Below are 20,330 nucleotides of genomic sequence, written 5' to 3' on the forward strand. Positions count from 1 at the left end.
CCCCCCCCCCCGACCTCAGAATCTCGTTTTCTCCTGAATATCCGCCTACATACTGTCTTGCCAATGTTAACCCAACGAAGCCTGTTTGACCGACTGCCCGATGAAGACCGGTTGTTGTACGCCATCACTCAGCATGACACCACCTACATACAGACTGACTACCATCCACGGTACTAGCTAGAACCGTTCTCTTCTCCTTAGGGAATCTAGTCTTCTTGTTTGTAAATTCATTCTCCACAATGAATCACGTACTGCCGCGTGCTGAATAATGTTCAATTCAATTCATTTCAGTTGACGGAATATTAGTGGCTAAACCCAATAAAATATCCACACTCCTGCACCCCAAGTCAATTTAGGACAATTTTATGCGGTCGATGTTGGATTTTCATCATAACAGTCACAGCGGTGTCAAATGATCATATACGTAAAGCCTCTCAAAAGTGAGCACAACTGAACAGATTGGGGAAAAGAGGATTAGTCAAGCAAGTTACTTCGGTCAACGAGATATTGAGCCATATAAGGGAGAACAGGGCTCAGTTAGGGCTGACAATAACTTAAATCCGAATTGTGTTCCAAAAGTAGAAGTGGCTTTAGACAACATGGTGTGAGGTGGGTGTTAAGTATCCGTAAAATCTTCATACGAGAATTCATGCGAACATCAGTGTATTTTTCGACCAGGAAGTTGACAGGGATGCTCCTTGAAATTCCACCGTCTAAGAACATGCTGTGGCGACCTCAAGGAGTTCCGGGAACGTAGCGAAGGGGGAATGCATCCACTGCTGAAGGACAAATGTGATCATAAACCTCCTAGTTTTATTACATCGATAGCAGTCCTAGTCACGGGACTTTGGTGAAGACTGCTTCACTATGAGGGAACCATTTGGGACTTCCAGAGTTCCTCCCAAACACTTCCAATCGCTGACTTTTTACATGGGAACTTCGTCGGTTAGGAAGCAAGTTCCGATGTTACCTAAGTGGAATTACTGCACATAACTTGCCGTCGCATTTAAAGACGTTGCGGGATAGACAGCGCCCATGGGTTTAATTTTAAATGTGTTTCGGGACTGAATGCGGTCACCACCCCGTTGGATGAGTTAATCAGGAAACAACATGCAACTGATATGAGAGGGGAAAGAAATGAGTTAATGGAGATCCTTGGAGCATATTGAGGAGGGGATTACGCGTTCAACCATCTAGGCTCGTAAATTGTGTCCGGTCTACCCGTTCGAGTGCTCCCCTAGTGCTGACCCAGTCCAGTTTTTCCTCAACTATTCGCGCCAGGTCGGGAGTAGGGCCGTTCGTATTTCCAAATTAATTAGTCTACTTATTTAGAGACGTAGTGTTCACAGACTGTAGGCATAACCCTCAATGAATACGACATTTAAAATCAGTGGAGTAGCCTCATCTCAAGAAATGAGTGAATGTGGTTTTTTCCGAATGAGCTATTTTTCCATACTCCGTCCCAATCGTTGGTGTGAAAATTACGAGGCCCGAAACTGATATGATTCCTGAGGAAATACGGTCTACTCTGTACAGCATTTCGGTTCGTGAATTTACTGAAATGTGTCCGGAACGTCGCGGAACTTCGTGTATAGGTTTATTGAGTTCAAGAAACATCGTCCTGTTCAGTGTGGAAGTTTGTTCGCCCTTATCCTGTTGCACTGTCACAACTGTTAATTTGCATTGTGACAGACATTACTCTCACATTGGCCTCCACGCTATTTAGAGTTAGCAGGAAGGGTGATGAAAATCCTTTTAGATTGTTGGTCAATACGCTTGAGATAAAGCTAGGACTGTGAACCGCTTGCTTTTACTACTCGCGAAACCGTTTGATTAGCCGAAAATCGATGCTCCTGAATTCGTGGAAGTCCGTTAAATTACACTCACAAGCCGTTCAAATCATCTCATGGCTATTCGGAAGTCATCTTCCCCCATTTGTATCCTACTTCAGTGGCGTGAAAAGCGCCATCACCACAAACTCCGAGCCGAGTGGAACTGTGAATGTTACAAGCCCTGCCACTACGACCCTGAAAGATTCACAACCCCCAGCAGAACCAGCTTCACATCACCTGTCTACTTCGGTTTGCCATGACGACGATGGGGACAGTATGGAAATGTCGGATGACGATGAACCTGCAGAGCTAAAAGAAGCTGCGGACCAGAATCGCAAGCCGGCTGAGCTGGTGTTAGAAGCTGGTCCGCTGGACCCATCCGCTGTCGACACTGGGGACCGGGACTGGCGTCTGCTCACAAAACCACTTGCCAAATCCAAATCAGCTCCGGTGAGTGTTCTTTTTTGTTTTCTCTTGCTCACTTTCTACGCACTTATTTGTTTGTTCGATTCCTTATGGAGAAGTTAGTGCAGTTAGGTCCGTAAAATCGATCTCTAAAAGTATACTTTTAGTTGAGACACACTCCACCCGCTCAAAGGTTGGTCATGACTGCCAGAGAACTATAGTTAAAACTTGCAAAGTGACTGACGCCGCTCCAAACTCATCCGCAATCCGCAGCAGCATCCCGAATTAGGCATCTACATCTTAGTCCGTGCGTCTTTGGGCTAAGACCTCCCTCTGAAGCCGAACAGCTCAGTGTTGAATCATCGTTTCCGGGTAGAATCCTTCGGGAAAACTCTGACAATCGCTACATTACGGATTAGAGGCTTGGGACAGGACCCCTGGACAAAACCCTACATCCTTCCACTACCCCGTTTCTCAAACTTTTGAGTCAAAGACTCAAGGTGGAGTACACAAGGCTTCTTTTTCTCTTGCTCACTTTCTACGCACTTATTTGTTTGTTCGATTCCTTATGGAGAAGTTAGTGCAGTTAGGTCCGTAAAATCGATCTCTAAAAGTATACTTTTAGTTGAGACACACTCCACCCGCTCAAAGGTTGGTCATGACTGCCAGAGAACTATAGTTAAAACTTGCAAAGTGACTGACGCCGCTCCAAACTCATCCGCAATCCGCAGCAGCATCCCGAATTAGGCATCTACATCTTAGTCCGTGCGTCTTTGGGCTAAGACCTCCCTCTGAAGCCGAACAGCTCAGTGTTGAATCATCGTTTCCGGGTAGAATCCTTCGGGAAAACTCTGACAATCGCTACATTACGGATTAGAGGCTTGGGACAGGACCCCTGGACAAAACCCTACATCCTTCCACTACCCCGTTTCTCAAACTTTTGAGTCAAAGACTCAAGGTGGAGTACACCAGTCAAGGCTTCTTGGGCTTCGGCATCCAGGAAGTATCCTTTACCCTTACCGTCTTTTCACCGACTCTTTTTTTCGTACACTTGTCAGTTAAGTCTTTTTGATTCATTTAACCGCCAACCACTTGACTGTTGCCCCATACTCAAAGGTCTACCCAGTAAAATAAATCTTTATTAAGTTGGATGGACCTGCTCCACATTGTAGCTTTTGACGTCCGTACTCTGTGATAAGTTGGTCAACAGGTCAGATTTTGTTTTATGTTTCGGTCGATGTGTGTTATTTCTCCAAAAGGCGCATACAAAGCCCCAGCTCGATCACACGTCTCACATCGCTCGGGGCAAACCCATATTTCTGGTCATCCTGATGAAGTGATTTCTGGTATACATGGCCTTGGAGTTGTGTTTGGTCCCGGGGTCCAGTGCATCATCATCACCGTTGACAGAAATACCAAGCGAAGACACTGGTACTTCATTGTCGCAAGAGGTAACTGATTTGAGGTTGATGCTCACTCACAGGTAGTGGGAGCAACTTTTTGAGTTGTGCTGAACTTCGTTTATTTCCAGTCAGCACAAACTTTCAGCACGAGCGCTCAAATCGTTTTACCTGGAGACCACCAATTGCAAACCAGCCGAGGACTCAGTTGGATCATGTGGCAATCAGCTATTGATAGAGGGCTTTAGTGAAGAATAGTAAACTTGGGAGTATATATCTTGTCTTGGAGCACGGCACTGTGCGTGCAGGCCTATCTATTTGCCTTCCTTCGGCGACACTTCGGTTGATTCAAGATTTTTCAGTTCACTACTTACAGAGTGCCTCTGTAGCCCAACACTGTCGCATTGAGTTGATCGAAAAGCTCCCAGGACTACATGGGTCCAATGGCAATAATGATCATTTTGTTGATGATTAGAGGAAGGTGGAAGGAGCCATGCTCACAGCTTTCTACACTGTAGGCCAAGTACTGTACAGCCCGCTTAGCTTCTTCTTACGTTACAAATGGTATGCTCAGGGTATATACCCACCGGAGCGTGACCGTACACTTCGTAGTTTCAATGCTGGTGTCAAAGACTCTAGCGATAAATGTGCGCACTTCATTCTGAAGAAATGAAAAAAATCTTCCGCGTATTCTACTTCGAGAAGGCCCTTATCGGTACCAATGTGAATTTTAGGGTTTTAGAAACCTTCAACTGCTCGTATCATTACGACATCACTATCGAGTGCCACAGAAAACGTTGAGTCTGTATGAAACTCTTTTAGACAGCTTCACATACATGATCACACGCCCGTGAGTGCGTGGGGCATACTAAATTGACGAGCACTTCCTGTTTAGTAGAACTGACCAGTCTACAGAATCGAACGCAAAATGCAAACCAAGGGTCCTGTCGGTGTAAAACAATCCGATTAGAACAAACTGACGAACGAAGTTTTTCGGGAAATATCTCTCTGACCAATACAATTGCAAGTTATAGGAAAATATCGATCGCCTTGAAACGACCATCAATAAACGAAGCACTTTCATAGCTTATCCAGGCTCGCTCCGGGTCAGTCGACCGTGAAATTCAAATTCAAATCCGCCTTCATGCAAGCGTCAGTGCAGCCCCTTAATCGATCTGTAAATCGTTCTTTGTTTTAGGCTGACCAAAAACGCCTGTTCGTCAGCTTGTGCTCTACGAAGTTGTGAGAATCCCTGGTTTGCTTCAAATCCGATTGGATACTTTAGGTCGCCTCGCTTTGACAACGGGATGCATATAGCTGATAACTGTGCAGCTTCACCTTTACTCATAGTTGGTTCTCTCCAGTGAGACCATACCCTCGCCCAATCTTGCTCTCAATAGCTGTAAATTTCACAACAGAATTTGATAGCGACTTTTAAGAACAAACCATGAAGCTAAGATGACTGAAGTGTTGACGATATTGTTCATATCCTGAAGTTATTCAATATTGGCTGATTCTATGAATCTTTCCTGCATCCTAAAGGATGCCATCTGTGGTCGATATTTTTGGATGTGTGATTCTGTGTTAGAGTTTACTATTATCGCTTTCACTTTGGCCTAGCCCCATTGTGTTCCTCTCCCTGTTTTTCACAGCCCTGCAAACCTGTGTTTGATCATTCCACTATTCCATCAGCACCTATTCGGGTGGACCCGTGGCGCTCACGGTTTCCACAGCCGCCAGCATACTTGCCGGGATCGGTGCCTCAACCGCCTAATCCGTTTACACTGAGTCCAGCTATTCCAATCCCCCCTCCACCACCACCACCCAAATTTATCAGACTTTCTCACACTGATCAGATCTCTCAGGCGCCACGTTTTTCCAGCCCTTCCATCTCTGAGCCTCGACTCCCACCTCCACACCACCCACCACCTCCGCCTCCCGTCAGCATGAACAACTTGTCAACGGTGCACTTTGCACCGGGTCCACGACTGCCTGGGGGTGTCACACCATCTTTCCCGAAACTTCACTCAGAGCATAGCCTTCCCTTCCCTCGCCCCACCGCGGCCAATCATCCCAGTCCGATAAATCGCGAGCCACTTCCAGTTGTCCAAGGGGAACAATCGCCCGCTGTTCCTGTATCTTCAGAGTCTCGTTGCTCACCCGTCTCCATGTTCGGTCCGTCTGACTCCGATGATCGACTATTGCCGGCAAAAATAGAACCTTCTCCTGCCACCACACCTCAGGAAGAAGTGGGCACCAACGTCAAATCCGTGGTTGAGTCCGATTCGACTTCAGTGACCGTCGCAGGCTTCAACGAACCTCCCAGTACTCAGAACCAAATGGATATAGAAGATCCGTTTGCTGTCATTTCACGACTCACAGGATTGTCCAACTTAGTTAAAAGGTAATCCGGTATTCATTCTGATGCGTTGCATCCTGCGACTACCATACCAAAGGTATATCAATATTAATTTTGAATATCTTATGGGAAACTGGAGACACTGCATTCATAATTGTCACTGAAAACTCGAAAACTGATAGATCAGAATTTTTAGGTGTTTTCTCAAGGTCGTTACGTATCTGAGGAATTTCCACAATATATAGCAAATTAGCAAACTGCCGATGCGATCAAATTAAAAATGCAAGACGTGCTTATTGAATGAAAACGCTAGAATCTCACTTATCCGTCCTCACGGCATTCGGTCACATAAGGCGAAGACTGGCAATCCAGCGTGCATCATACGGTGTCGCATTACTGAATCGATACGGCCTCGGTAATGGCCAGACAAACAGCGTTGTCTACAGTAGACTTAGTGGTGTTGGGCATATAACTGCAAATACATTATCTGGATTGGTCATGTGTCCCTCAACGCTTATATATGCGGTCATAGCTCTTGTAATGTGTTTCTTTGCTCCACCCCCTGCATATTTTTTGTAGCAAATGCCTTGTTATTTACTGAGAGCGTTTGAGCTCCCGCTCGGTCTGACAAAGGAAGGGCACTTCTTTCAAGAATCCTCGTTGATTGAACGCAAAGGAAGACAAATACGTGAAAATTAGGCTGTGAACAGTTCACACCTTCACTCTTTGGCAGACTCTGGGACAGAGATATCGCTTCCGTTAACCAAGCATAGTAAGCCTCCTTGATTTGAAAACTGCATTCCACTTGGTTGATCGACGGACAATGTCAATCCACCCTTGGTATTCCTCCGTTAATCTCTGACCGCCTTAAAAGCGTTGTACGCTAACTACAATGAATACCTGAAAATTGATGACAAATTCCCGTCTGTACCCACAACATCCACTGTTGTCCAGCAAGTTTGGCTACTGTCCCCTTTCCCTACACTTTCTTCGATATGAGAAGACTCCTTACAAGGTTCCTCAGGATCGAAATGTGCCTAAGGCGTTCTGCCACAGACATCGGCTATGAAGAGGATCTCGCCCCATTGGAGTACAATTAATGTCAAATAACCTGAATCCTCCTGGTGCGACTCTCGGACGTGCTTCGCATCTGCATAATGTAGGATGCTTCTGCAAAGCTGGGTAGGGTCAAACCCGAACCTCATGCTTGCAGATAGTCCGGTTGATAAGGTGAACGGATTTGTTACATGAACAATCGTATCAGTCCAGTTAGTCCAGCTAAGAGCCTTGCTGCCATCCAGATGGGAAAGGTTAGAGCAACCTTTGCTAATCTGCATAGATGCGATACCAGTTGGTCTGATAATAGCTGAGTTCACAGTGTTGCAGTCCATTCCCAAAATCTGACCATTGCGACCTTAAAAATGTCTAGTGCTTGACCGTCAGAGCAGTTGGCGAGTTTGGCAGGAACAGTGGATCCGTATTACCAAAGCACGTCGCCTAATGTTTGGAGGAGGTGATTTCCACACGATCGATGGGCTGATGATAGTTCTTGGGTTTTATGCTTGTGTCATACGCTCCCCGTATGTCAGTGCATTAACTTCTCCAGATAGCCTTTTCGCGCGAGAAGACAGACAGTGTAACGAGCGACGGTCGGGTGAGGGATGTCTTAACAGCAATGCACGAATGTCACTCAGAGGACCCGGCTGTTTCGCTAACTGTCATCTTGCACAGAGATCCCGAAATTCGATGGCCCAGTCGCGTGCTCAAATGTGCATATGTATTTCCGTGCATAGCTTCTTCCCGGTTCTCCTAACTGGACAAAAAACACCGCTCCCCTTCGATTCACCCGTCAAAAGTTCCAGTTGTTACCTCGAATGAGTAGCTATCCATTGGATATAGATCATGTGGCTGTTCACCTTTTGTATGCATTACTGCGTCCNATATAGATCATGTGGCTGTTCACCTTTTGTATGCATTCCTGCGTCCCATTCCTGTTATCCCATTCCCTCCAATACGAACTTCGAATGGTAGTTTATATAATGAACACCCAAATGGCTGAGCCTCGCATTCATGGCTACCGACTCATTGTATATCTGTTTGTATTTATGATCGTTACAATTGAACGTCCCAGTGTGGGAAAGTTGATCTTTCATTGAATCGAACATGATGGTCGGAAATTCATCTAACCGTGCCGCTCACTTGGTTACGAGCCAAGCACTGAAGGTCTCTGTGCTTAACACATGTCCAAAGTGGCTCCACTCCGTATGTACTCGTTTGTTGACCCGTGACCATCTGTGTCTGACTGTAGCGGGGTTCGCGCACACCTTGTTTTGTGTTTACCATAATACCGTAACTAACTACCCTCTAAGTGCTGGTCTGTGTGAGCCCGGAATCCCACTCTCCATACTGCACTATGTTCTATATATAGTACTTACGTTTGGAGCTGTGTAAATTAAATGGCCGCCATTCCATTCCTACTTGTGACATTTTTCACTTTGTGAAGCGATACATTTGTGTGATATTGAAATTTTTTTTAGCTGTTTTCGGTACACTATTTGCACGTGCAGGATGGCTGTGAGTGGTATTGGTTAAGTGGTGATGGTGGTGGTGGGGGGGAATTACGACCCCATTTGGTGGCCACCGATCGGAATGTCCAGATATTTGTTAAACGACTATCAAGACGCAAGTTTCACATCTACCATCAGAAAGTCCCTTCGTTTATAACTTTAGTGCTTATCTACAACGAAACATTTGTTTTTGCCACTCCATTAGCCTCTCCGCCAAAAATGAAACTAGCTCAACAACCTCTTCAACTGTTGGGCAAGCGGTGCCTCACTACAGTCCAAGCGGCACGACAGATTCTACACCGAAGGTGCAGCAGCCCCTCGCCACTAAATCGACGGACTGTGACATGCGACAGACTCCACAGACGGAGCCCGTGACAGTTCAGCGACTACTGGAGACGTTCGGACTCCGACGATCTGCGGAACAACCTTCATCGTCTTCAAATTCAAACGGAGAGCAGCATTCAAATGGAGCAACATTGACAAACCCCTCGGTGTCCGCTCCTATCATTGCTAGTGTTAACCAAACGCCAGTGCTCAGTCCTCAGTCAAACTCACCAAGTGATGTAGAAGTTATCGAGTCGTTCACACAGTCGGCCAATGAGGGTAGTTCACCCAGTGGCGGTGAAACACCTACTCAAGATGAGCATGGTGAAAACCATACAGACGCTCCTCTACCAGGTGAGTTTTTCACAATAGAGCCTTTGGTGTGGTCGCTGTCATGACCACTTTCGACCCGGAAATAGCTAGAATGTGATTAAAAGTTGTGTTTGGTACCCCCCTAAATTCAAGCTATGCGAGGCCTTCCAGCGTTATCCGGGCTCACCAGCCGTTCATTAATGTAACTCGCCTGAATGCGAATCATTGATGATGACATTGTGATGTTTCCTTCCGGTGGTTCCATACTACACCATTTCGAATTCAGCTGAAGGATTTATAAATAAAACAGCGGGAATAACAACTTCGACAGCATGAAAACCAATCGCAATACTATTACGGATTGCCCACTAATTCGTTACCACCAGTAAAACCAAGCCACTGCTTCATCCCGATTGGGATACACAGAACACTCGTGCGGACAGTATAGGAAAACCAGAGTAGCGGCATTGCATTGATTCAGTGACCTAAACCCGATACCTAAGTTTTCTTTCAGCTAATGTTTCATTGTCCACCAATACCTTCGCCTCGTGTGCAGTGTGGGTGCTCCCTGATGAACGCGCTCTCTAAGCCGCGGGCGTCGGTTGACACTGAGCTCGATAGACAATTGACTGTCCCTTGATGTACTTCACCTCCTTATGTTCCTCAGCTAACTCCAGCTTCTTCTGTGTTGTGTTGTGACCATTATAGATTAAGCCTCTCTCTTTTCTGTCTCGTGTAGTCAGTCTCGCCAACTTGCTTTTACCCAAACCCAGTACGGGTTCTGTCACCGGTACTCCGCTGTTCGCAATGCCAGAGCATTTGTCGTCCATCAGTTCACCTGTGGCGCAGCCGACTTCCGGTTCTGTTGGAATACCTGTATCGTCGCATGACGCGGTCAACGTCACATCGGTCAATCCTTCAAATTCTCCAATGACACTCCCGAACAACATATTCGGTCCGCCCAGCAGTTGGAGTCGACTCCCTATGGTTGGAACTCCAAGTCTGGTATCCCTGCCATTTGCAGTAAGTATTGATGATTGATTGTCGGCTAAAACGACTAGGCGAACTTTTTCGTTGAGCAGATTAACTGGGAGGAAGTAGGATCCTCCAGACCCGTAGCCATAGCGTACCCAACTAAAAAGTCAGGTTTCTGCAACTACTGTCAGAAGAAACCTCATGGACGTACGCTGACACCATTTAAAAAACCTCAGGTTTTCACTCAGCGGCCGGTCATCGCGCTGTGCGTATCATAGACTCTGGGTAATCCATGCGGTAGGTATGGTTTAGAACGTTTGTCAAAAATCAGCAGTAGTAGTGCTCGTCTCAGGAATCTTTATGATGGTCTAGACACGCGATTTTCCGGAAGGGGGGCTTTTAAAGTTTCATTTTTTTCCTCCATCTCAAGGCAAGTCAACATGTGAGCAGCTTATGATTCCAGTGGAAGACTGCAAGCTAAAATGTTTCCTAAAGACAGTCCTCACTGCACGTCAATTATATGTGTCGGTTTGGCTCTGTTCCTATTCGACCTAATTGAATCCATTACGTAACGACGGGGACACTAGGAACACTCCTGTAAACATGCGCCGGTAGCTCTTAAAGGGTCGTTGTCCCATTTGGGATCCTGATACCAACATTGTTTCAAATTTGAACACCCCTCGCAATTTCATCTCTTTTGAGTGGCTCCAGTTGAAGTTCTCTTGAACTTACAAATATGCGAGACCTTTCGAAAATCCTATCAGCTCACGGCATCCCCCTTTCTATACGATTATACCGGATCCGGCATTCAGGCTTTAAACAGAACATTTTCAACATCAAACTAGAAGGACTAAGTGTTTTTAACTGTTTTTTCTTCATATTTCGGTACCAAGCAGTCGTCACCCGGGTTGCCTGAGCGGTACCTTGAAACTGAGCTGAATTATCATGGTATCACTTTCGAAACTTTTTGTCGTGGCATCTCTGAGCAATGTTTCTACCTCTTACAGCAAATTTCCACATCCAGCGTTAGCCCTCAAAGAGCCCCAATTTCCACTGTGTCGTCAACTTTCTCACCTGTCGTTTCTGGCACTGCCCAACAAATCTACTTACTCCAGTCCAGCCAACAGCAGCAAATCAATTCTATAGCAGCCGGGTTGGCCCATGGCGCGCCTAGCTTATGGCACAGCTTCACTTCACCCCTCCTACCACCTACCACATTTGCCAGTTTTCTTCCAACTGGTCAGCAACCCCCACAACCAAGTCTACTCAATCTTCAGCTGTTTAATCGACCGCGACCCCCAAACTCTTAATGTACCACTGGGGGGAGGTATGCGACGTCCCATCAGCCAATCACAGATATATTCGCCTACGTGTATTTTCTACTCTCCATCCACGGACACGGACAACACGTTTGCTCTGGCCTCCCCTTTCAAAGCCCCACGTCTACTCCCTTCGTGCGTGCTGTGGCTTATTTGTACACAATGACCTATTCCCCTGGTCTGCATTCTATGCTTTTGTCCACCACCTACTACTTTGCGTTAGATAAAATTCTGCACCTGAATCTGTCTACATCTGTCGTTCGGGGGAGGGGCTATATTGATTATTAACTTCTTTCGACCAACCAAGATAAGTGTGAGAGAATGGACAACAACAGGCCTATCTCGCACCGTATGCGCTTGAGGGCAGTTATCGAGATAGCATCTTATGGAAAGTAATGCTGGACTTCCACAATGAGGCGGTTAAGTCAAAATTCCTTTACTCCACACGAAAAGACTCAATATGACCTTTTGAATTAGGTTCTGGACGATTCTGTCCGAAGGCACTGAGACTGCAAGACCGAACTAAGAAAGTTCACTGAATCTATCACTTGATCGCCACGTCCAGTAACAAGTCTACGGTGTTTTTACCTAAAACTATGTAAATCTCAGTGCATAGGACGCCAGCATAGATGCTCATGAATTCTTATAGCTAAGCAGCTAAGCGACGTATAACCACAACATCGATAACGACAAGTGTGTGTACTCCCATGTCATTTGTGTCTATGGGAAAATACGCAAGTCCCGTACGAGAATCAGAAGTAAACAGTTTGAATGTAGGCGAGTGTGTAGCTGGCAGATCTAGTACTTGGGCTATTACGGGGGCATGAGCCAACTCAACTGAGGTCTGAAATCGAATCGATACACAGGCGATGGCGGCAAACAACCCCCCAGCAGCGTATCCCATTCTGTTAAACTTGTACCGATCGAAACAAGCGCATGTCTGTTCAACGTCCAACTTCATCCGAACGAAGTTACGCGGAAAAAAGGACTATTGAATGATAAGAAGAATTTCATAGGGTGGATTGATGAAGGGACTCATGTGGTTTCAAATCAAGCTAAATCTTCAGTGCCGGGAAAGGAACCAGAAAATGGAACAAAAAAATAACTGGAGGGCGTCATTGTTAGTTAGGCTAAAACTTTGAAACACTAGATGTAGTGAACACCGGGACAGATCAGAGCTCAGGACGATGAGTTTTGTCTTCAGGATAGATAGTGTACGCTGATTCGTAAACCACAGGCCATGCGGTCAGTGGCTCGCAGCTATTAGGTGCCGCCGCGGTCGTTTCGGATCCACCGTACAAGCGTACACCGTTCTCTGGGCAGATTGTGTTGTACGTGGAGAAGAGCGGAAAGCCCATAATTGTGCGCTCCTCAGCAATGCGGAAAGTAAAGGTAGAGGGATTGGTTCCAAGGAAAAATCTGCAGGAGGGAAGACAACGGTTGTAAAAGCACACCAAAAAGAACCGGATTCAAGTCGGTGCAACCTGGTGAATGATGTCAGGGTCGTTGACCGAGAACTGCCAACCTGACATGCGTTCAACAAAGTAGTTCAAGAGTTATCAAGAAACGATTAAAATTCATTATTTTGCGGTAAACACGACATGGACAATCCATCTAGGTAGGTGATATCTCAAAGACTTATCTGAGAATGAGGATGCGAAACTACGAAGCGAGCTTTCAGGCGAAAACGATGTGCACCAGTGACTGTCATGTAGTGTGACTTAAAGACCTAATAGGAAGATTTCTCACAATAGTGGGTCTAACTGGCCGTGAAGGCTACCGTTTCTCCAATCTGAGGTACTAACGTGCACTACAGATATCTCATGTTAGTAGTAGCTGTCTTGATACCATTCCAGTTTGATCCAAACACCTCATTTTACACAAGCGATTATGCGACGTGATTTAAACCTAAGGCTAACTAGGAACTTTTCGTTTTGGTATTGGGCAGTTGATCGCTGAGTTCGGGTTACCACGTGATTGAAGATCCGTTTGAAATGTCATTGCGATTCGGTAAACAAGCCCAGTTGAGCGACAAACCGGACGAATTCATTTTTGTTTTGACCCTGAGGAAGCCGTTGAACAACACAAGCAGCTTATTATTTGAGTGCATAAACGTTCATATTCTCTTCTGACTGCTCTGGTTACATAACAGAAGGTTTAATGTACTCAGAAAGTAAAGTACCAACAAGGCTATACACGAGAACTCAACTAAAAGGTATTGAGGGCGTACGAATATAGTGCATTGGCAGGGACATTTGGAACAAACGGTCGGTCGCAAGTAGGCAGGGCAGAGAACAACACCATTGATATAAGCTCCAGTAAATTTCTACACAAATTTGAAAATGTTGCCTGGCAAGGTGTAAGCAATAGCGGTCAAAAGGCTTTTCAAAAATCTGCCAGGCCCGTCAGAGGGTTCACAAACTGCCAAATCAACTATGACTGACAACTACACTATATCTAAATAGGCGCAAAAACATGGTATATTTCCTTTTTCTCCGATGGACGAAAAACAGCGAGCAGCACGGTTCAAAATAAAGGAGATCTCAGGTTGGCACGTGTCTCAGTCCCATAGAATAAAAAGAAAGCTTCCCAACCTTACGGAACAAGTGTGACGTTCAGGTAAAATCGTGACACCACGTGGTGCCGGGGTACATGGCTGGCGTTCTAGACAATAATGGAGTTTGGAGTGTGTGGTGTAAGAAACCATCTGTCTGTCGTAAAGATAAAGGGTAAATCGATACACTCCGGTATGTTCACTCTAAAACAACGGCGTAAAGACCAGTCCTGAAGTTTAGTAAGTCTGCTCACAAGGAGATTCAAATGCGAATGACCGGATAGCGGGTAGTCGACAGTAGTGTCATCTGCGGGGTCGATGAAATCTGGTTCTTTGGAAATTTGCTGAGCCTTTATAGAGGACACCACCGAAAATAGCCGCAGCACAATTCTCCTAGCAAGTTTCTAAACCATTCATACAGTCTAAAAATAAAAATCGGACCGCTCCTCATGCATGGCAAACACATCGGGGTAACAGGACACATAATGGAAGCTAAGCTTAAGTGTCGGATGTAACCATTCGTACACTAATTGCACTGCATTGTATGAGTTCATCCTTGTGGCCGAGAGCAAACCGATCAGTCGTTGGTTACAACTATCTCTCTTCGAAAATTCTGTTAAGCGCACGGAGCTCTGTCAGTCGGACAGCAAAAACAAATCGAGCAATGGAAAGTGGAGAACTGAGACAGCATGGATACATGTATCGTTGTGACAACCGGGGATAGTTGACTTCCTGTTTTATCAGGCAAGATGGACGCTTTATCTCTTCTTTCTGAACAGCCTTGTACATGCCCTCCTGTGCTGTCTGCAGCCGGGATAGATGCTTTCAGTAAGACCAGTATCTATCAAAACCGGACTCGATATTGTCGGTTGGATGCTTACAGTATGAGGAGGCATCAACCTGAGAGTAAGTGAAAAGCCGTTAAAAGCAACCACGCCTCTTAAGTAGACAGGGTTCTTGAATTTGTAAACTCCGTCTATGTATGCTATGATCTGGAATGCCGAACATCAGTATAAATGTCAAAGGTGCTGATTTGTGTTCATTTTTTGGTAGAAGAGTAGCCAGAGCTGCTAAAAAATGAATCAAGTTGAGCTGCGATTCAGACAGAGAAGTTGACATGATTTCGTAAACTCAGAGATATTCAAAAAGTGCAAAATGTATTCAGGTTGCCTATGGCAAATCACAAAAAGTTATCACGGGAGGTGACGAGACTGATGGAAGCTTCAGGCCGGAAGTGGGAGCATTGAGGAGTGAATATCGGCCAGAACGATGTATTCAAAACTATGAACTTTGTAGAGACGCAATACACTACTCACAAGGTCACTGAAAACTCTTTGACAGCCCACTACCACTCTCGTCTTCTTTGGGGCTCATTAGGTCGGCGCAGTCCCTGAGATTATCTCGACCTTATGTTCTGCTTGAACCCAAATCACACGAAATCAGACGAATGCACTCACTTGCGTACCAATTTAGTTTTCACGGATATGAAGAACACCATGAACGAGAGATTCGGCTGGGATTCAGGTAAGTCTCTCGTGAAAGCCACATTGGTGTGCAAGGGAGTGTGTGGGCCGAATAACCATGAATACTGCTTTACACTGAATGGACCACAAAACAATTCTTACTAGTGGGATTTCACAACACATTATCTTTTGAACAAAGTTGCAACAGTGACTGACTGGTTATCGTGACTATCCTGTTGCTCTTCTTGGCTAAGACGGTGGATGAGGGCTACTAGTCAACCTCGTGCTGATTTCTGGCAACTGGAACATGGTACTCCCCTATATTCTTCTCTGTCGATGACAGTATTCCCCATTACAACCTCGGTCGTGTCCTGGTCGCATTTCCGCACCTGGGTGTGCCTCTGAGGGAGAGGTTTCAGATGGATGGCGCACTTAGTTCTTCGAATCCCCGGTATGCACTTCGCTAGTGTTTGACCTGGCTTGCTGGATGAAATAGCGGAAGGTATAAAAGCATCCCTGAATCCCACTCACTTCGTTTTCGACTCAAGAACAAGGTTTAGTAATAGGATCCCCAATGGGATCCCCGATTTTGGAGATTATATTTCTAGAGGAATTTAAACAGAAAGCTCTAGGCGCATTCCCATACCCACCCAAGGTATTCTGGCGTTATGTGGATGACACCTTCGTCGTGATGAAACGAAACAAGGTTAGTGAGTTTTACAACTATCCGAATGAACTGAGTTCACACATCAAATTTAGTATGGAGATAGAGTCAATCTCGGGTAAAATGACCTTTTTAGACTGCATGACACGCAAGGTCGGAGGAAAACTAAAGACCGCAGTGTACGAGAAGCCAACCGACATTGAGGCAGTTTTAAACTACTCGTCTGCCCATCCGAGGTCGGTATTTGATAGTATTGCCTCATCAATGTTTAAGCGTGTAAGGGTCCTGTGTTTATCTCGACCTTATGTTCTGCTTGAACCCAAATCACACGAAATCAGACGAATGCACTCACTTGCGTACCAATTTAGTTTTCACGGATATGAAGAACACCATGAACGAGAGATTCGGTTGGGATTCAGGTAAGCCTCTCGTGAAAGCCACATTGGTGTGCAAGGGAGTGTGTGGGCCGAATAACCATGAATACTGCTTTACACTGAATGGACCACAAAACAATTCTTACTAGTGGGATTTCACAACACATTATCTTTTGAACAAAGTTGCAACAGTGACTGACTGGTTATCGTGACTATCCTGTTGCTCTTCTTGGCTAAGACGGTGGATGAGGGCTACTAGTCAACCTCGTGCTGATTTCTGGCAACTGGAACATGGTACTCCCCTATATTCTTCTCTGTCGATGACAGTATTCCCCATTACAACCTCGGTCGTGTCCTGGTCGCATTTCCGCACCTGGGTGTGCCTCTGAGGGAGAGGTTTCAGATGGATGGCGCACTTAGTTCTTCGAATCCCCGGTATGCACTTCGCTAGTGTTTGACCTGGCTTGCTGGATGAAATAGCGGAAGGTATAAAAGCATCCCTGAATCCCACTCACTTCGTTTTCGACTCAAGAACAAGGTTTAGTAATAGGATCCCCAATGGGATCCCCGATTTTGGAGATTATATTTCTAGAGGAATTTAAACAGAAAGCTCTAGGCGCATTCCCATACCCACCCAAGGTATTCTGGCGTTATGTGGATGACACCTTCGTCGTGATGAAACGAAACAAGGTTAGTGAGTTTTACAACTATCCGAATGAACTGAGTTCACACATCAAATTTAGTATGGAGATAGAGTCAATCTCGGGTAAAATGACCTTTTTAGACTGCATGACACGCAAGGTCGGAGGAAAACTAAAGACCGCAGTGTACGAGAAGCCAACCGACATTGAGGCAGTTTTAAACTACTCGTCTGCCCATCCGAGGTCGGTATTTGATAGTATTGCCTCATCAATGTTTAAGCGTGTAAGGGTCCTGTGTACAGAAGAAGTTGATCGGACAGCGGCCCAAACTGAAGTAAAGAATAAACTTCAGGGTAGTGGATATCCAACTAGTTAGGTTGATTAGTTTGATTAGGCGTCAATTATGAAGAGTGCTGGTACCGGCGGCGAAACCCAAACGAGAATGACTTGGGACGGCTGTTACTCCATATAAACTAGGGACATCGGAGATCCTTCGAATGATTCTAAACACGGCTAAAATAACAGTAGCTTTCCAGGGGGGGGGGCACCGCGCTGGTGCAAGTGAAGGATCGCCTCCCGGCATACAGGACTACGGACTGTGTCTACAAAATCAAGTGTAACGACTGCATTAAGGTCTACATAGGACAGACGCCAGGGAAATTTCACACCAGAATCGGAGAGCACAAGAGGAAAATAAACGCCGCCGAGAAACCCAGGTGAATATCGAGCACTACTAGAAGACTTGGAAACTGCAGAACATGAAATGGACACGGGACACAAAATAGATTTAGAAAATGTTGGTGTTTTGAGGCGAGGACTACTGTCCCCGTCACAGAGACTGGTGACCGATGCAGTAGAAATCGCCAGGCATCCCAGTGTTAACAGAATAGAAGGCGTGGAACTGGCAAGCGTGTGGAGAACGGTTTTGGATCAGTCGAGCTGACACGTGTTGGTGTGTGGCCATCAGAAGGAGTGGTCATCATCTGAATTCCACTTAACCTCACCCCCCCTTTCAACTAAATTGTCACAGCACTCACAACCCCACAAAGACCAACAAAATGTACCTGCGGCAACCGCGGTGAACCTTGAAGTGGGAGCTCAAGGAACCAAACCCGATCGGAACTAATTCGAAAATCTCCCATTAACACAATCTTTGACAACGACCCTAGCCGACAAGAGCTGTTAATTGACACTCAACACTGATCTAGTGTGATAATCCGAAGAGGTCCTACTGACTGGTTCTCCATCTGCCTTAAAACCTGGCCAATTTTGTGACTTGCTCACTTGGCCTGATGAAGCTTTTGTGTCAAAAACGAAACATTGCCCAAACAAAAACTACCGACTGTTTACCAAGCGCTTCTGAAATGATCGCTCGCATTCTGTTCAGGAAAGTCCTCAGCAAAATCCACTCTTTCTACTTTGCCGTTTCATTGCAGAGGGTGAGGTGCAGTGTGCGTTTTATCTGGCCATGGACACAGTCCACGTGAAATGGTACTCTCGAGAATGGCTCCACGGTCCGAGTTTATTGGTTCAGATCCCAGTGTGCCGTTTCATTGCAGAGGGTGAGGTGCAGTGTGCGTTTTATCTGGCCATGGACACAGTCCACGTGAAATGGTACTCTCGAGAATGGCTCCACGGTCCGAGTTTATTGGTTCATCAGGATCCCAGTGGGGAAAAAATATGTCGGCATCTGTCACGGTGTCTATACCTTACATCGTTTTCCAAAACGATCCATCATCAAAACAATGCTACGGTTCATCTTTGGGTATCTAAAGAGGGGACCGAAACTGCTGACACCCACGATTCCACATAAGTGGATGGTACTATTGGGTCCTAATGGGGCTTCATCCGTCTAGATAGAGGATTCTTTCCTCATAATTGTATTGCATTTAAGCACCCGCATTTACCTTTGATGTATTGCTATCAATAGTGATGATCGTGAGGTACGGTCCTTAAAACACCCCCACGAGTTTTGGAACATTGACACGTCATAATGTTGACGAGTTGACTAGAATTTCTCCCTGGTCGCCACTTCGGGTGTGCTGATTCCACAGAGACGCACAGTGTAGGTGCCTCAGGACCAGTGGAGCAAAACGATTTGGGTTATGTACTGGGGACCGTATTGGGAAAATAGGGGGTTTTCTTCCATGTAGATTCGGCCACTACATACCTCATGCCCAGTCCAGCCCAGCCCATCCTGAGAACAGCTGGCTGTAAATCAGCTGTATTTTGAGGCCCGTTTCTTGATGGTGCTTCCAAAAAAACCATGCGTTCCCCGATCAACTCCTACTTGCCCGTATTGCAAACCAAAGGATGTTCATTCGACTGAAAAACCAGCGGAGTACAGCTCTACTTCGAACGACTACCTAGCCCGCTTTGTAGGAAAAAACAGTCGGTTAGTAGCGCTTAAGCTGAAATTAACGCCAGTTGAGAAAATACACGCCTTCACTTGTTCGATCCTCAAAGGTAAGTCTGTGGCTGAATAGCTACCACATAGGTATTCAAACGACGTTTATATCATCCATTTTATAGGTCAGCTTCCGATCGGAACCAATTCTGAGCTACGACGAAAGAATAATCCATCGAGATTATCTACTATCAGCTTTTGTGTGTGCTCATTCGATCAGAACATTATGCTTTGGTCGCAAAACAAGCCGACTGATGCAATCCGTGAACACAACCCAGTTTGGCCAATTCGCGCCATAAAAAATGCCTAACTCTAGTATAATTATCGTGCACTTGATCGAATCTAGGCATACCCTCATTTCAACCGGAGATTTTCCACCGCTTGTCAGTTCCGAAGCGATATTCACCTTGCAGCGCAAACCTGACCTCTGCGCGCGGCCAGCAATCTATTAAGGGCCGCCAATCACATAATGCTTGCCACTGAACTGCATGTGACGACCAACAAGCAAATTATTGTCAAACAGAGTACTTTTCCTCACAAGTTATCTTGCAACTTCTTCTCTCAGTTTAGGTATGAAATGCTGCAAATGCCTGAGGACACAGAATTACTCTCTATCTCGTAAGTTCACAACCTGTAGCATTCATCCGGACATGCTAACAGAAGATTTGTGCTTTGTAGAGTGGCTCCCCCCCCCCAAAAAAAAAACCAACTTCCCAAGGGGCATAGGTTCAACG

At 45.8% G+C, this 20,330-nt stretch overlaps 3 protein-coding genes across 3 annotated transcripts in view; 1 reads left to right on the forward strand and 2 right to left on the reverse strand.

Moving 5' to 3' along the window:
* T265_07142 (hypothetical protein) overlaps positions 1 to 4,985 on the reverse strand; it is a gene marked incomplete at both ends in the record, with an annotated part of 28,657 nt that extends 23,672 nt beyond the window's left edge. The window contains one exon of the mRNA XM_009172586.1: positions 4,842 to 4,985. Within this exon, the coding sequence (XP_009170850.1) occupies positions 4,842 to 4,985 (144 nt within the window). The remainder of the gene's footprint in view (positions 1 to 4,841) is intronic.
* The window catches only part of T265_14216 (hypothetical protein), a gene marked incomplete at both ends in the record, with an annotated part of 33,110 nt that extends 21,382 nt beyond the window's left edge, over positions 1 to 11,728 (forward strand). Inside the window, 5 exons of the mRNA XM_009172601.1 lie at positions 1,952 to 2,282; positions 5,290 to 6,041; positions 8,769 to 9,241; positions 9,939 to 10,222; positions 11,182 to 11,728. Of these exons, the coding sequence (XP_009170865.1) occupies positions 1,952 to 2,282; positions 5,290 to 6,041; positions 8,769 to 9,241; positions 9,939 to 10,222; positions 11,182 to 11,484 (2,143 nt within the window). The remainder of the gene's footprint in view (positions 1 to 1,951; positions 2,283 to 5,289; positions 6,042 to 8,768; positions 9,242 to 9,938; positions 10,223 to 11,181) is intronic.
* A 667-nt stretch (positions 11,729 to 12,395) lies between these two features.
* The window catches only part of T265_07143 (hypothetical protein), a gene marked incomplete at both ends in the record, with an annotated part of 32,132 nt that continues 24,197 nt past the window's right edge, over positions 12,396 to 20,330 (reverse strand). Inside the window, one exon of the mRNA XM_009172587.1 lies at positions 12,396 to 12,912. Coding sequence (XP_009170851.1) covers positions 12,666 to 12,912 — 247 coding nt within the window. The remainder of the gene's footprint in view (positions 12,913 to 20,330) is intronic.

This window comes from Opisthorchis viverrini (genome assembly GCF_000715545.1).
Source record: "Opisthorchis viverrini unplaced genomic scaffold opera_v5_159, whole genome shotgun sequence".
In the NCBI taxonomy this organism is placed as follows: domain Eukaryota; kingdom Metazoa; phylum Platyhelminthes; class Trematoda; order Opisthorchiida; family Opisthorchiidae; genus Opisthorchis; species Opisthorchis viverrini.